Source organism: Miniopterus natalensis, chromosome 2 (assembly GCF_054644295.1).
Source record: "Miniopterus natalensis isolate mMinNat1 chromosome 2, mMinNat1.hap1, whole genome shotgun sequence".
Taxonomy (NCBI): Eukaryota; Metazoa; Chordata; class Mammalia; order Chiroptera; family Miniopteridae; genus Miniopterus; species Miniopterus natalensis.
In genome coordinates, this window is record NC_142082.1 from 126063558 (window position 1) to 126082177 (window position 18620).

An 18620-nucleotide genomic window follows, 5' to 3' on the forward strand; every position below is an offset into this window, starting at 1 on the left:
GATTTATTCCTCCCAACCCTCCCAGCATTCGTACTTACATCTACTCTGGATTTAAGCCCTCAAATGACAGCATTTCCATTTTCTGGGAAACCTCTCCCCAGTATGAAACCCACCCCTCAGAAATATCCCAGAAGTGCCCGTCCTCACAGTGACAAGCATATAAAACTCTAAGCAACTTACAATATTTCTGAGAAGGGGAGGCAAAGAGATTTTTAATCGCTGTGTGTTCAGTCTCATGCCGTGTTCCTTTCTGTGCTTCCATTCATCGTGGTGGCTCATAATGTACAGTAATACCTTTTACATCTACTAAATGCATTCTGGGTTTTTATATCACGGCTCAGAAGAATAGCTCTGAAAATCCTTTTGACTCCTTTGTATGAAAACTACATTTGTGGAATGGGGTAATTAAATTCCTATAGTTTGATATAATGTTACCTCTGCTCTTCTGGCTCATAAAAAATTAAAAAAAAAAAAAAAAAAAATCCCAACCATCTTCTCTCTGCTTTTGCTGGAAATGGAATTACACCACAGATATTTCTGTTAATACAAGTGTAAGATGTTGAGAGCCTACTCCATTGTAGTTAAACCAGAAAATTCCTTCTTTTGTACATCTTTATGGAAATTGAAATGACTGCAAAAGTCTTCTGTGCTTGATGACTGCAGTAGGGCTTACTTTGGGAAGAGAGCCTAACAAGGGGCTCAATGGCAGGGCTTTCAAATCACCGGGAGAAGTTAGCTGTAGATGAAAAACTAGAGAATTTCAGGTCTTAAAATGACTTTAAAATTATTTAAATTATAACAACACAGGTCCTTTGGTGCAGTGAGGATTTCTTGGGCCATGGTAAGATCACGCTCTGTCCTCCCTGGCTCTGACCTAGACAGTGGTATGTTACACATCACCACAGGGTTTCAGCACCGGGTAGAAGAACGCGACCATTAAGACATTTTGACGGCCTGGCCGGCGTGGCTCAGCGGTTGAGCATCGACCTGGGATCCAGGAGGTCGGGGTTCGACTCCCGGTCAGGGCACATGCCCGGGCTGCGGGTTCCATCCCCGGTCGGGGGCGTGCAGGAGGCAGCCGATCAACGACTCTCTCATCGTTGATGTTTCTCTCTCTCCGTCTCCATTCCTGTCTCTGAAATCAATCAAGACTCTTAAAAAAAAAAAAAAGATAACAAATATTGATGAGGAAGTGGAAAAAAGGGAACTCTATTGCACTGTTGGTGAGAATATAAATCTGTACAGCCACTATGAAAAATAATATGGAGGTCTCTCAGAAAACAAAAATAGAACTACCATACAATCCCGCAATTCCACTTCTGGGTGTATAATCCAAAGGAAATGAAAACAGGGTCTTGAAGAGATATCTGCACTCCCATGTTTATTGCAGCATTATTCAAATAGCCAAGATACGGGAACAACCTAAGCATCCATCAGTGGATCAGTGGATAAAGCTGTGTGTGTGTGTGTGTGTGTATATATATACTAAATTGTGAGAAAGGAAATTCTGCCATTTTCGATAACAAGACTGGACCCGGAGGGCATTATGCTAAGTGAAATAAGTCAGACAGAGAAAGACAACTACTGCATGATATTACTTATATGTAGAATCTAAAATGTCAAACTCATAAAATGAAGAATTGGTCAAAGGGCACAAGCCTCCAGTTATAAGATAAATAAGTTCTGGGGATCTAGTGCACAGCATGGTGATTATAGTTAATAATACCATATTATATACTTGAAAGTTGCTAAGAGAGTAGATCTTAAATGTCTCACCACAAAAAAAGAAACGGTAACTATGTGACGTGATGCAAGTGTTAGCTAACTAGTCATTTTGCAATATACAAGTGTATTATATCAAATTGTACACCTTAAACTTACACATTGTTATGTATCTATTATATCTCAATAAAGCTGGGGATAAAAAAGCTGGCACTCAAACCCCATTGGGCTAACTTCAGATTCAGGCCCTTTCCACATTGCACCACACCACACGCTGCCCATCAAACATCCTGAGTAGCGGCTTCATCAAGTGCTGAGGGACCCCCCACTGCTGACTTGTGGCATTTACGTGGCTAAAATTAAGTGGGTACAGAGCTCACTCAGCACATGAACAGAGAATGAACAGTTACCAAAGCAGCTCTATTTTTATGAGTTTCCAAATATCTAAAGTAGGTTGTTGGGGGTTTTTTCTCATCTGCAGTTATATAATGGCTCTCTGAAGCCCCTAGGACATAGTTATAAATGAAGAAAGATTTGAGTTGCAAAAATATACAACTATTCCCTATTGCAAATGGATTTGTTTCTAAACATAGCGGGCAATCTGGAGCTCATTTTTTAATTCCAAATAATGGTGGTGTCATTATGATGTGAATTGATGGCACACACCTCATAATGGCAACAATGAATATCATGCATGAAACATACACAAACAGATACAGCAAAATAGTCTTAGTTCTTATATCAAAATTCTCAGAAGACAGCTATAGTCAGAAGGAGGTGTGGCCTTGGAGGCCCCGGTAGAAAAAGTTCAAGGGAAGCTAATGGTGAAAACAGTGAAAAAGAACTGAAAAAGCGCTATGGGACTAGTTAAAGAAATATAGTGTTCTTTGCAAGCGTTACTACTTTTCTATATGCATAAAAAACATAAAAGTGAAAGCAATGAGTAGGAATAGATATTATTAAATTTAGTTAAGTTACTCTTGGAAATAACACACAAACTGATCATCTACCCGAACATCTCAATTAAAAATATATATAAGTGCATTCCTTTCAGGCTTTTGTCAGCTTTGTATCAGATCCAAACACTTGAACTACTTCAAAGGTGCTACATGGACTAAATAAGCCTCGGGCTTATTAATTCAAGCCTTCTGTAGAGATACTGAAATGATCACTTTTAATGTCATCCATCTTCAGAAGGAACTAGAGCTTTCTTTTAAAAGCATCCAAAAGTTCCCAACCCCCAGCCAGGTAGGCAAAGACTGAGACACCTAGAAACAAGCTAATGTCCTCAGCAGGCGAGAAAACATTAATTGTCAATTCATAAACTAATGCTACCTTTACAATTATACTTATACTATGAATTATAGTCAATTCTTAGTTTAAAACTAAATGTACATTTTATTACCACTCTCAGCATTTGAAAGTACTGGTTATACCTAAAAATTGAAACACACTTGATTCATGGCCATCAAAAGCCCCAATCAATGCAAACTCTTTTACTTGGAACAAATAAATTATTTGTTTTGATAAAGTATAAACAGAATCCTATATTATTGATTTTACGACATTTCTTTCCTGCAAAAAAACAAAACAAAAGAAAGAACAAAAATTTAGCTTGTGGTTAGGTCTCTACTCACAATGAATTCAACCCTTTCAAAACATATTCTGGACTTTTATCTCCTAAACTGTGCTCCTTGGAATATTAATAGTCTGAGATGCTAATGCTCATTCCATAAAACAGACTTCTGTGACTATATTATGTAGTTTCTCAAGTCTCAAGTTCACTTTTTTTTACTTTTTAACATTTCCAAAATGGAGCCTCATTTTACAATGTAAAAAAAAAAAAAATGCTAGCTGGATTTTTCCCCCCTAAAAAAAAAAAAAGAAAGAAAAACTATTAAATTAAGGGTGTGTTTTACAATCAATGGCATCTTAAAATAGAAAAAGCACAGTAAATTTGGAAAAACAATTTTTTTGTCATTTGTGGAGATTTTCTCTGCACCTTATCTTATTAAAGGCTCTGAAAAGTTCTGCACTTTAAAAACAAAGCTTTTCACTTTATTTAACACAGTGTTTCCCAAATATATTTTCCCATGGATCCCTCCTTTTACAGAATTCATATCATTTCGTGAGACTATGGGTCTGGGAACGCATTCTGGGAAAGGTCGCTTATTCCTTCATTACCCTTGGCCAGGACACCTCTCTCACCAGCCTTACAAAGACCCAGTGACAGAATCCCTTCCATCAGAAAGTGAAGAGAAACACATGTCAGAGTCGACAGAGTTGAATGGATGACCCAAAACTCTCAGTACAGGGAAAATTCCAACTGGGCCAGAGGCCGATTTATTCTGCTTGGGAAACATCTGTGGTGTATTCATACTGATTGCTTTCTCCTAGAAGTGCTGCACAGTTTCATCTGTTCAAACGCCTTTATGATGTGAGAAATGAATAGACTGAATTGAAGCCATCTGCATCATGGGATCGGATTCACCATTTGGTGAAAGGAGCCCCTTTACATTTCCCAATATTTGGGAGAAGAGAAACCAATACTTTCCTAGGACTAGTTCCTAAATTTATGTTATGAGCAAGTTTCTGTTTGTGCATTGCTGTACAATTCAATAATATAAGACATATGGCAAAGTAGCAGGCAGCAGGAAGGTGTGAGAGCAGACATGCAAAACAGAGCCAATGACAAGGCAGTCCTAGATTGAAGGGTCCCTTTTCAGGCCCAGAGTAAGTCCTAAATAAACTCATCTCATGCCACATAGTATTTATCTGCTGACAGCCTTTTAATCCAGTTTTTAGGGAAAGTATCAAATATGTAAATAAGTCTAAAAGATTACCATGTGCCTTTTCGAAGACATACTTGAGCACTAACAGGCCCACCTGTCTAATAGGCCCACCTGTCTAACAGGCCCACCTGTCTAATAGGCCCACCTGTCTAACAGGCCCACCTGTCTAACAGGCCCACCTGTCTAATAGGCCCACCTGTCTAACAGGCCCACCTGTCTAATAGGCCCACCTGTCTAACAGGCCCACCTGTCTAATAGGCCCACCTGTCTAATAGGCCCACCTGTCTAACAGGCCCACCTGTCTAATAGGCCCACCTGTCTAACAGGCCCACCTGTCTAACAGGCCCACCTGTCTAATAGGCCCACCTGTCTAACAGGCCACCCTTCTAACAGGCCCACCTGTCTAACAGGCCCACCTGTCTAATAGGTCACCTGCTTTTCTTGGACCAGCAGCATCAGCATGACCTGGAATCTTGTCAGAAATAACACAGCTCGTATCCTTTGGGACAGCATGGATGGACGTGGAGAATATTATGCTAAGTGAAATAAGCCAGGCAGCAAAAGAAAAATATCACATGATCTCGCTTATACGTGGAATCTAAAGAACTTAATAAATTGACGAGCAGAATAGATTCAATGACATGGAAGCATAGATGAGACTGACGAATGTCAGAGGGATGGAGGAGGGCAGATGGGTGGAGGGGGGAGAGTAACCAAAGAATTTATATGCATATGTACACAACCCAAGGACACGGACAATGGTGGGGAGAGGGACTGGGGAGGGGGAAGGAACGGGGGGCGGGGGGGGGGGAACAGGTCATTGGGGAGAAAAAGGGACATCTGTAATACTTTAAACAAAAATAAAAATTATTTAAAAAAAAAAAAAGAAAGAACACAGACCTTAGGCCCCATTCCAGACCTGTGTGCACAGAATCTGCATTTTCATAAGACCCTTAGGTTACTTTAGATTACAGTCTGAAAAGCACTGATCTGGGAGCTATATAACCTTTGTCTGACTTCCTATTTACTAAGGACTAGGGCCCACATGCTGTGAGTTAGATATCTGTTACCTTGTGAAGACTGATAAATTGCTCATTATTTTTACTCACTAGACATGTAAATGATTTCTGCCTGGTAGAAAAGATAACTTCAAGGCTACAGTTTCTTGCCCTGTAAAACAGAAACCATTCTGCACCTTACCCCAGGATTCTTTCTCTCAGGGACTAGATAGTCTCAGTTCCCTAAATTCTTCTTTCAGCTGGATTTACCATCCTGCTTTTCTCTCATTAATGAATTCAATAAGTCTTTGGCACATACTCAGTGCATACGTGTGACACACCTGCTTGTAACTGTTTAAAATTATAATGCAAAACCGGTCACCTCTCAAGAACACTGAGACACTTATTTCTAGTGAGCACTGTGATAGCCATCTTTTCTTAGGAAAAAAATAGCCAGTTGTCCAGCAAAGAGTCATTGAGAATGTTCAATATGATATGAAGATGAAAGTAGGATGGGCTGGTGGTATAGTCCGGTGTATAATCTAACTTTAGATACAAAGGCTGGCACCTGAGAGCCTACAGTACTGTTTCAGCTTGCAGACATAACTTGTAGCCAAAGACTTTTAGTTTTGTTTTAATTTTTGAATTGGAAGGCCATTAGGTGTAATGTGTGTTCTCCAGTTCTCCACAGGCGCCAATACTCCTTATTATCTTTTATCAGGCTGTTTCACACATGTTTGCGACCCATCTGGTCCCTGAAGGCATTTACATTTACAACCTTTAAAGAAGACAGTAATCTATTAAATCCACTTAAGCCAGCACTACAGTGGGAAATGGCTGGTCTCAAAATTATAGCTCACTCTTAGCAGCCCTTATTGGGAATATTTTTGCATATCTATCACACACAGGCCCTGGACTGCTATAACTAGCATGAGAAGAGTGCAGCTGCCAAAACCAGTGGCCTTAGTCACTACCCACCAGAGGGCAAATTATTTACATGTATAACAATTCATTTGAAATACATTTACCAAGCAGCAGCATCAATTTCTTCAGATACAAAAGAGTTTCATTTAAATGGTTCTCAGGGCGTAGAAACCATTGCCCACATAAAACAGCGGAGATAGCTTCGTTCTCAAAACTGAGCATTATTAAAATGTCAAAATAAATATCAGGCAGAAATATAGCAAAGGGGAGGCAGTAGCTACAGGCAATCGACTGGTTCCTCTGAAATCAGACCCAGAAGTTCAAAAGCAGCTGGGACAAGACAGAGTTTGGCGGTGCCAATTAGTCCTAGCAGGGGTTGTTTTCTTCCTTAGATAGATTCGTTGACAGCACATCACACAGAAAGTTATTAAGCGTCTGCTTTCACTAGGCACGACTCTCTTTTTCATCAGTGCTTAAATTCACTAAACAAGGAAAAGCCGGCACTATATAAACAAAGTCATTAATAATATAAATCTCGCCTAGAGTAAAAAAATAATATGGCCTGTCTCATTGGCCTGCATAAAGTGATTTCCGTGGCTTTCCATTTGTCCACTCTATGGATTTTTCTCCTTTGGTACATCTCATCTCATTTTGTTCTAGGATTTCTTCAGGGGACTTAATGGGAACAACTTTGAGGAAATCAGCTAACAATACCTCCATTTCTCATCTGGACAGCTAGGAGGACTTGCTAACCAGCACTGTCGCCCCACCATTGGACTTTTTACCCCTCCTAGTGAAACCTTAGCTCTAATCTCTTAGTTTTTGCAATTGGGTCATTTAATTGGGCTTCTAGCTTTAGCATACGTCTTGAGGGTCATTAATATGCATGTCATCTAATACGTTCTTTATTCCAGGGTTTACTTTGAAATTGTATATATATATATATATATATTTTTTTTTATTGATTTCAGAGAGAGGAAGGGAGAGGGAGAGAGAGATAGAAACATCCATGATGAGAGAGTCATTGATCAGCTGCCTCCTGCATGCCCCTGCTAGGGATCAAGCCCGCAACCCTGGCATGTGCCCTAACTGGGAATTGAACCAGGATCTCCTGAATCGTAGGTAGATGCTCAACCACTGAGCCATGCTGGTAGGGCCCATTCACTTTGGTTTTAGCTGAGGGACTGGATGTGGTTCTAGAAGTCAAAGGAAGTTTTAGTATCATTTCAGGAAAAATCGTCCTAGCCTCCTCACACTGTGAGTCTATCTTCTGTATCTTCCACATCACACTGAAAAAGCTTTCCAAATTTCTCTTTGGTCTGCAAAACACTGTTCAAAGTAAGTGGGCAATCTATAACATTGGAAAGAATTGGAACTGGAAAGCTTGTGAGAGGGGAAATCAAAGAGAGTTGGGGTGGGCCTCATGCAATATCCGGAAAAGAGAAATGAGATCAGGCAAAACCATGGTGAGACGCCAGCCCTCCACCCCAAATCTTCACTGCATTTAGAAGAGATTCAGAATCTTTCAGGTGAAAGTCTTTTGCAAGTTTCCACTCGTTTTGTTTTTTGTTTTGTTTTGTTTTGTTTTGTTTTGTTTTGTTTTGTTTTGTTTTGAACTGCAGGATTCCAGGTAAGTTGGCTCCCTTGGGAGATCCTTGCTCTTCCCTAATCTGTCACCAGTCACTTCCTATACAGAGAAGAACCTCTCTGCTGGTCCCTGCTCCCATCCTGAATCCCAGTATCCAACAGTGAACTCAGAACTCACACACACTTAGAATATTTAATCTACTCCTTAAATCCACTCCTCCTACATATCTGCTCATGTATCCTAATAAAAGTTGACACTGACTTGGGGTGTTCTGTATTTTTGTGTACTAGAGTGTGAGTTCCTTGAAGCAAGTATTACCTTTTAGTCTTTTTCTATCCCTATTTCATGGTACCTAAGATTCTTCAGCCACTTAAAGAATATCTGTTGACTTGATTGGCTATTTCAGATAGGCAGGTACATTCCAAGGAAAGGACAATGAAAAAATGAAAAAAGAGGGAGAAAGAGAGAGAGAGAAACATGATTAATGACCCAATGTTCTCTAACAGATGGAAGTGTTTTTAGCTATTGGAGGTAGAGCAATCCACAGCCAAGGGTATTGGGATCATGCTAAGAAATGTAAGTTCCAAAAGAAACTGGATCATCCTATAGATTTACTGGCCCTAATAAAATTGTTTTCAAGGTACATGTATTAGTTTTTTTCCTATAAATATAAAAGTAGAAATGAAAAATAATGATCCCCAAAGATATTCATGCCCTAACCCCCAGAACCTATAAATATGTTACCTTTGTAGATATAATTAAGAGTATGGACCTTGAGGTGAAGATTATCATGAATTATCGAGGTGGGCCCAATGTGTCATATCAGTTTTTAAAAGTAGAAGACCTCTCCCAGCTATAGTCAGTGAGAGAGAGATGTGACAATAGAAGAAAGGGCAGAAAGATGCAACATTCTGGCTTGGAAGGTAGAAGAAGAGAGCCATGGGCCAAGGAATGTGGGCAACCTCCAGAAGCTAGAAAAAGCAAGGAAAACAGATTCTCCCCTAGAGCCTCCAAAAGGAACACAGCCCTGCCAACACCTTGACTTTAGCGCAGTGAAAACTGCTTTGGAATTCTAACTGTATGAATCTGTAAGATAACAAATTTGTGTAATTTTAAGCCGTGAGTAATTGGTTACAGCAGCAGCAGAAACTGAATACAAAAGGCAACCCTGGGCCTCAGCATAGCCCTCAAAACTGATGAGCAGACCTTCTCTGCTGAGCCCCCAAACCAGAGAGACTTCTTATTCCAGCTGAAACTATTCCTCTGTTCCCCCTTTCCCTCTCTACCACTTGGCTGACTTTTTCTCATCTTTCAAGACTCAGTATAAACTTTCCCTCCTCTGAAAAATCTTGTTTTCTCTATAGGCTATCAGGGTTTGAAAAGTGGGGACCATGTCATGTTCTTTGTACACATTAGTTTGAATGATGGAATTAATCATCATTCGATGGAGTGTAAAAATAAGAGACAATAAAACTGCTTTCTTGTCACTGCTTTTAAGAAAAGGGTAAGATCACTCACTCACTAGGAGCCACCTTCATTCACATTCATCAGGTCCCACGTTAGTTGTTCTCCTCCTCTCTTTGGACACACACACACACACACACACACACACACACACACACACACACACACACACTTACAGCCTGGCAGAGTTAAATCCCAGTTTGTGGCTGTTCAGAGTCAGGCAGGTAAGCAATACATTCATCCCTGATCAAAAGTATGAGTTCTTGGGAGTCAAAGGCTGAAACCAGAACATTTCAAGGGAAACTTAAAAAGCAGGGGGAAAGATTCCAAAATGTGGAGTTTAAACCCAGATCCAAGGTTTGAGAATTAAGTAACAGGACTCGTGTGGGATAGTTTTAAAATGTATCCTCAACACTTTGACACTCCTTTCCCCAAAAAGTGAAGCCTAATTCCCCTCCCCTTGAGTGTGGGCTGGAGTGAGTCCCTTCTGATGAATAGAATATGGTGATATGAAGATTCCCAAACCTTCAGACAACTGCAGGCCCAGCCCACATCTTGAGGGCTGAGCTGTTCCCAAATTCCCAACCACAGACACTTAGAGGTAAAAAATGTTCATTGTTTGAAGCCACTGTTTTGGGGTTGTTTGTTATGTGCTAAAATAAATAGTCAATATAAATAAGATAGCCCAGCCGGGCGTGGCTCAGTGGTTGAGCATCAACCTAGGATCCAGGAGACTAAGGTTCGATTCCCAGTCAGGGCACGTGCCTGGGTTGTGAGCTCGATCCCCAGTCGAGGGCGTGCAGGAGGCAGCCAATCAATGACTCTCTCAGCATGGATGTTTCTATCTCTCTCCCTCTCTCCCTCTCTCTTCCTCTCTCTGAAATCAATAAAGATATATATATATATATATATGATATATTCCCTAGGGCAAAGGTGACAAATGGAAAGTCAAGAACCTGATTCTGTCTACAAATATATTTTTTCTCAGCTGAAAATGTTAGTTTTTTTATGAGCCAAATTTTTTAAATCATTCAATTCTATTTAGAAATCTAGATTGCCAGGCTCTTTTTAAAAACATTTGGAGATCTGGCAACACAAAGGCCTGCACTTCCATCTGGCAGCCATAAGCAGGAAGTGAGGACCAGCCTTCGATGTAGAAGATGCAGGCTCTCCTAAAGCTCCCTGAAGTCCCCGCTAGCCCTTATTCATGCCCACACTACACCAACAGCATGGCTTTTGCACTGCTGCTCTTCTTCTAGTAGAGAAATATTTGCCAGTTCCCATATCTCTATCAAAAGTAGGACACAGCCCAGTCGGGCATGGCTCAGTGGTTGAGCATCATCCTAGGATCCAGGAGATCACAGTTCGATTCCATGTCCAGTTTGCAGGCTTGATCCCCAGTCGGGGGCATGCAGGAGGGAGCCGATCAATGGCTCTCTCATCATTGATATTTCTATCTCTCTCTCCCCCTCTCCCTTCCTCTCTCTGAAACCAATAAAGATATATTTGTTAAAGGGAGGAAGGAAGGAAGGAAGGAAGGAAGGAAGGAAGGAAGGAAGGAAGGAAGGAAGGAAGGAAGGAAGGAAGGAGGGAGGGAGGGAGGGAGGGAGGGAGGGAGGGAGGGAGGGAGGGAGGGAGGGAGGGAGGGAGGGAGGGAGGGAGGGAAGGAAGGAAGGAAGGAAGGAAGGAAGGAAGGAAGGAAGGAAGGAAGGAAGGAAGGAAGGAAGGAAGGAAAGCTTTTTTTGAAATATTTATTTTAAAAAAGTAGGACACAACAGATATACTGAAAGGGCTGTGTGTTTTAAGAAATCTAAGCAAAAAACTTATTTCATAGTGGAAGTGAAGAATACTCTTGCATGTCTAATATGCCATCAATGTGTATCTGTGTCAAATGCACACAACTGAAGATCCCATTATCTCTTCCTCTGGTAGCTTTGCTCATTTAGGCTACCTAACTAGTCCCTGCAGGAAAGTGAATTTGCTAAACCTGCTTTCTTATGAGCTCTTTGAAATCATATGAACTTGCTAGATCTGGCTTTTCAGCATCTTAAATGTAGCTGCCAATATTATACCTTGCATGTTTTGAGAAGAACCTTGCTGAGAACACAGCATCTATAAAATCTTTTTCTGGTTTTGTACAAATCATAATTATTTAGCCTGAGCTTCTAACCGCTGACTCAAATTGCAACCATTGCAACTAATCAACGACATAATCCCAAGCACAACCCCTACTTCACCATAAATGAATACCTTTCGCTATTATTAATATTTCTAGGAAATCAGCTATTTTAAACTATCAGATAATTTACTATTATCAATATTTCTTGAAATGAGAGTCAGCAAACTACAGCATACAGGCCAACCCTGGCCCACCTCTAGCTTTTAATAAATAAAGTTTTATTGGAACAAAGCCATAGTCATTCATTGACGTGTTGTCTGTGGTTGCCTGAGCTGAGTAGTTGTGACAGAGACATTATGACCTGCAAGACTAAAATATTTACTATTTAGCCAACCCCTGAATGAGAAGAATAAAATACAACTATTTATGTGGTTAATAAGCCAAAAACACACTGCTTCCAAAAAACACACCATGCCCCATCCAGAACATTTGCTTTAAAATCCATAGTTGATAACTCTCAACTCTTTCTTTACCTTACAAATGGACATAAGTAGAACAGGTTTTTAAGTTGAAAGTAAACTGACCGTGGCTAGTTTCTGCACATCTTCATCAGATGCTCCCAGAGATGCCAGGCCTATTTCTTGTGAAAACTGAGCAAACTTAGGATCCGCAAGGAGTGGAACATGTCCCAGGAGTTCGTGACATGTGTCCCTGACAAGAAAAACATCACAAAGAAATGTTACACTACCACTGGTAGAACAAGACAAAATCCTACATATAACCTTGTCACTCTAATTAATTACTGTTAATTTCATCAATTCCAAGACTTTTATCACATTTTAACAACTCTGAAATCCCAGATGTACCTTATAATCAATGGCATCTTAAATTATGGAATATTTTTAGTAAAATAATAGCAAATACTATTTCCAAGTGCTTACTTTATATCCAGCATATAAGTGTTTTGTTATATATATTATCTCTTTTTAATCCTCAAGGGAAACTTAGAAGATTAATGTAATTTATTAGTGCAAGGTCCCGTAGATCTGGGGTGAGCAAACTATAGCCGCAGACCAAATCTGGCCCACTGACCTATTTTTGTAAATAAAGTTTTATTAGAACACAGCTATGTCCATTCATTTATGTCTTGTCTTGGCCCCTTTTGACTAAAACACCAGAGTCAAGTAGTTGTGACTGAGATCATATGGCCCACAAAGCCTAAGATGTTTACCAGCGGGCCTTTACCGAAAAAGCTTGCTGACTCTTACTATAAACAGTGATAAAACCAAAACTTGACTCCAGCTTGTCATGATTTCCAAACTCTTGCCCTGAACCCTTCACTTGCACTGCATCTCATTTACACTTTGCCAGGTCCTGGGAAACAGCAGAGGATCATACTATCATAATCAAAGTGGCTTTTCCCATAGACAATTTATCTGCCTATAACACCAGCAACTCCCTTGAGCCTGCAGAGTGCAAGACCCCCCCAGGCATCTGCTTTGGTTAGCCTGAACCAAGCATTGATAGAAGCTTAGAACCTGGCTCATTTGCCTGAGCTTCCATTTGGAGCCAGATGACCAGGCAAAAGCATGATGTGTCACAATTTATCGAGGCAGATGACTTACTGAGTCATTTCCATGAATCACAGACTGTTCCCTGATACCAAGTTATATTGGCTTGAAGTCCCCTAGGACTCTCCGGGAATAGATCAAGAGGCAGCAATATTTCATTTTCTTTACAAAAACCAATTAGCCAGGCAGTAATTGAAAGATGTTTCCTGATTTCACCTGGGCTCCTCTGAAGTGTATCACATCAAACAGGTGCTACAATATAAATGCCAGGTGCTACCACCAATATTACAAGTATAAAGTAGGTGGGATGGTCATGTGGTTGAAGCAAGTGAATGGTGGTCAAAGGAACAAGATTGATGCCCACATAAAACAGATGGCATTGCTCAGTCAAAAACCTTGTTCCCACAACTGAAACCACATCCCCACATTGGCTGGCCACTTCGTAGTCACATCAAGCAAAAGGGCAGCCAGGCGAGATATGTGGACATGATGCTAAGAGAAACTCCAAATTCATTCCCTGTCAGCTGTGTGCCAGAAGCTTTCTTCTTGCACATACACTAAATTCGTGGAAAATAATACGTATTGGTTTTTTTCTCCAATCACAATGCCCACGGCTAAGAATCAGACTCAGTGATAAGGGGAAGCTCAGATGTTATCCAAGCCCCACATCTTGACCATTAAGAAATTAAAGACAGAAAGAAATAAAAGGAAAGCTAACAGATACTCTTACTGTGTGCTGGGTACTGTATGAAATGTTTTCCTATCACATTATTAATTTAATCTCCACTTACAAAGAAGTCTTCTTAATCCCATCTGAGAAATGGGAAAACTAAAAGTCGGTACATTTAAGCATCTTTTCCAAGGTCACCCTGTTAATCAGAGACAGAGACAAGATTTGAAATCTGCCTCAAAGCTAAGCTCTTTCTGCTCTACTATCTTAACTTGTATTTGTAGAGTAAATGAGAAGGGGGGTGGGCCTTAAGGCTGTGAAGAGGAGAGTTCAACCAAGTTAGTGAATACAAATAAAAATACAGTCAGTATGTCCAAAGTTGTCCGGCCATTCAGTAGTCTTCCACCCTCCAAGTTACTTGAAGAGCCTTTTTAAAAATACCAAGGGATGGGTCCTACCTAACACCAATTCAGGCCTGCTCTTTGGGACAGACCTGAGCATCTGTATCTTTTAAAAAGCTCTGTGGGTGGTAATGAGACACAGCCAGAGTGGAGACCCAGTTCATAACTGATGATGCTAAGAGCTCTGCTAGCAAGCTTCAAGCAACTAGTTCCTGAAACCAAAGCTGAATGTGATTGTGTGATTTTGAGCTTCCCAAGTGTAATTCCACTAGAACCACATCATTAATACTGGAGAATGATGAAAGGATGTGACAGAAAGGTCACTAGGTAGCTAATTATTCCTCCATGTGCATTTGATTCAGTTAAAAATCTAATACTTCCATGCTAGGAGTAGACCCCATGGACTCACTCCTGTGATGAGTTTTTTAAAGGTCATGTAGTCTGCACCACTGTTGGAACTGGGATCAAGTGGCCCACCATGGATAATCCTGAATACCCCAACTGTAAATACTAAAGCACCCCACTGATCCAGGCAGAAAATGTGCCAACAGTAACTCCAAAATTAGACCAGATGTCAAACTCGAGGGAAATACTGATGATGGTGTTAGCTCACGGTATAAATAAGCAAGGTGGGCAGAAAGAAAAATAGTGTGTGTGCCTAACACATATGAAATGCTCGCTGTGAGTCAGGCATAGCTAAGTGCTTCATAGTGTGAGAATAGGAGAGGTCGTGGCTACATGCTGGTGAATTCTTGGTGCAATTCTGGATTTACTTTTGAGCTTATTAAATACTTGAGGAAGCTGCTGCAGAAGACAGTCTTCCATCTACCTAGCTCCTAATGCAATCTAAACAGTAGAAATGAAAGTGAAAAGCTTGCAACTGGAAAAGAAAGAGGAAGGGAAAGACAAGAGATCCAAAGACATTAAGGGGTCAGTTTGTGGTAGAAAAACAGTTGTCACCTGGGTTTTAAGTTAAAGTACCATTATCAGAAACCTATAATCACAGACAATTTTAGAACATTGATAGCATTACAGTGATAAGATAATCCAACTATACATAGAAGAGGAAAGGAGGAATTATAAATTTGAAAGAAAAAAAATCGTACAATTCAGCAGCTTAAGTTCTATTGTTTCATTAAGAATAAAAGCCTGGCTCTGAACAGTGTGGCTCAGTGGTCGAGCATCGACCTATGATCCAGGAAATTGAGGTTTGATTCCTGGTCAGGGCACATGCTGGAGTTTTGGGCTCAATCTCCAACAGGGGGTGTGCAGGAGGCAGCCGATCAATAACTCTCTCTCATTGATGTTTCTATCTCTCTCTCCCTCTCCCTTCTTCTCTTCCCTTCCTCTCTCTGAAATCAATAAAAATATATATTTTTTAAAAAAGAATGAAAGCCTGGCCCTGGCCAGTGTGGCTCAATTGGTAGGAGCATCGACTCATACACCGAAAGGTCGTGGGTTCGATTCCCAGTCAGAGCACATGCCTAGTTTGTAGGTTCAATCCCCTGCCCAAGTCAGTATGTGTGTGGGAGACAACCAACTGATGTTTCTCGCAGCATCGATGTTTCTCTCTCTCCCTCCCTCCCTTCCACTCACTCTAAAAAAAAAAAAAATCCTGAAGCAAGATGTTTAACAGAAGCATTAATGGCATGTGAGGGGTACCCTTGCCCCATTATAAGTAGAATGATCCCTCTGTACTTCACTAGTCTGTGCCCTCTTCTCAGGGATGTTCCCACCCAGAGACCCTGAAGAAGAACCACCACTCAGACTCCTGAGCAAGTGGAGCCGCAGTGTGCACAGGCCCCCGCCTCTCCTGGAGCCAGGCTTTGAGCTCCACATTTCAACACCAGAACAAAGGTTCTTATCTTCTATGACATTCGTGGAACACTCTCAGAAAGAAACACCAGATTGTTCTCCATCCCAGTGTCTCCTGCTAATTCGAGGGGTGTAGACAAAGAAAACTGAAGTAGATAGATCTTTAACGTCACTGATAAAATCAATTAATTAACTTTGAGAAGTTGACATTTTCTTGAGTTTCTTCGAGACAGAAGGACTTAGAAGCTAGGTTGACTGCAACTCTCCGGGACTGAAAGAGGTTCCAGACTATTGGGAGCCTGAGGGAGGAGACTAAGCATTCTCTCCAACATTTGCATCAGTTAAATTCTGCTGGGCTGAATCATGCTATTTCACCCTATTTTACAAAATGCAATAGCTTTTATGTCCTGCAGATAAAGCAGTTCCCTGCATCGGTTATGGCATCCATAGCTGGACCCCTGAGTGTCCAATTATGAGCAGGTTTCCGATGTGAGTCCATAGCTCTTGCCCTATCTCGCCAGATCCTTCTTAAAAGATTCAATTATTTGGCTATAATTGCAACTGTCAGCACATGCTGCCTCCAATCTCTACATCGGCAAACTTTTCTCTTTTTAACTCGCATTCCTTTGATGCATTTTTACCTGAATAATGCTTTTCAGAGTCCTTTCACAATAGCGCTCTGTTCACTGGAAATGTAGGACCTTTCAAAACTGTTAACACTGTAAAACATCATGTCTCCTTTTGACAAAGAAAAAGAAAGAACCAACAAAAAGCTAGAGCTGATATCAGACACTAAACTTTGGCTGCTCTAAATTGGAATCTTCTCTGATAAGCCCTGTTAGAAGGACTCTGAAGCCTGCTGAAATGGGCCTACAAAGGGGCTGGGCAAAATGCCTCCAGGGAATTCTTAAATCATTCTAAGAAAGTTGCCACCGTTTTCGCTGCTTGGAGAAACAAGGGTCCTGGCTGTTAAATTCAAATTCAAAACAAGTCTGCCATCCCCCCTACCCCTTATCAGTTTCCAAAGCTCACTCCTCCAGCTATGCGTTGAACAACTCCTTTCAATTCCTGCTGTAAATCAAAGCCTTTAAGAAGCAGTGAGCGAGCATCCCACATTTGCTTCCCTTCCCAAATCAGGCGCATCTGTCTTTTAAACCGTATTTCTATAGGTTTTGTTTGTTCTAAATGACACAGAAGCCAACACTTGAGCTACATCACGAAGGAAAGGAAGACGAGCGGGAGGGTGGAGCCTTGGATGAGCTGGGAGCCAACACGGTATTTTTTCCAGCTGTCAGAGCATTTGGTGGGTAAGTGCCTGCAGGTCCATAACACACCAGGACGCATCGGAAAGGGGGTGACTTGGTTTGTTTTCACTGCACTAAGGAGATGATAACAGGAATTAATTTGGCGTTGAGGTGATTTTTTTTTCCAGTGCTCACTTTGGAGCCATATATAGAGTTTATTTAGTTTAGATTTTAAAATAGCATACCATATCATCCAGCCCAGAACACAGGCAGCTCTTACGATCACTCCCTCTTTCATCACTATCACAGCGTAAACACATATGAGGCCCTCTTTTTATGAAGTCAAGCACCTGGATACCGCCCTGGAGAAAGTCTTATTTACTTTTTCCCCCTTAGGAGTCGTAAGGAAGGCCACCAATGTTACTCTTCTGCACTACAATTCTTTTGAGACTGGCTGAAAATACTAGGGTTATCTTTTTTGAAATTTAGTGCAAGTTCATTTACTGTGTGCCAGTTATGGACCAGGTACTATGCTGGGAACTGAGGCTTAAAAGTAAATAATGCAAAATCTTAGTGTAACTTTTAGCAAAAGTCACCTTACGGTTCCATAAAAGCACAAACAGCAAGTCCTAACCAGTGAAAGAAAGTTTCCAGTTCCTGCAAGTATCACACACACACAAAAAAAAAAACCTGCAAGGGAAACTGTCAACATGTCTCTAGTTCCCTACCATCTCAGCTATTTCTTATTTCTTAAAGAAATAAGAGACTTTTAACTCTGTCCTTGCCCCTCCTGAATTTCACTAAATATTAAGGAGACCATATAACACAATGGTTAAAAGCTAATACTCTGGAGTCAGACCTAAGTCCATTCCCACATTCTTCCGGAGGAAAACGACTCAGAGCAGGCTGTGCAACAGAACTTTCTGCCACAATGAAAATGTTCTATAGCAACACCGTCCAATATGGTAGGCACTTGGCAAAAGTGGCTACTGAGCACTTGAAATGTGGCTAGCACTACTGAGGAACCAAATTTATAGTTTTATTTAATTTTAATTGATCAGTTTAAATAGCCACATCTCTACCATAGTGGACAGCACAGACGTACTGTGTCCTCAGCTATAAAATGGAGATTATAAGGCTCCCTATCTCCTGGAGTTCTTAAACAATGTAATAAGATAATGCATTAAACATAAGCTCCCAACAAGTTATGTATTATTCATCATATTACATTAACTTATGCTTACACCTAAGTCTACTGCACTGCCATAAGGTTGCCCTTTTGGAAGATGTTCTGTCACTTAAACAAGAAGCA

General features: G+C 40.8%; 1 protein-coding gene across 2 annotated transcripts in view; it reads right to left on the reverse strand.

The window, feature by feature from the left end:
* Positions 1–18620, reverse strand: part of TPH2 (tryptophan hydroxylase 2) — a 92247-nt gene that overhangs the window by 27757 nt on the left and 45870 nt on the right. For both annotated transcript variants that reach the window (XM_016199289.2, XM_087813874.1), the window contains exon 8: positions 12192–12318. In XM_016199289.2, the coding sequence (XP_016054775.2) occupies positions 12192–12318 (127 nt within the window). The remainder of the gene's footprint in view (positions 1–12191; positions 12319–18620) is intronic.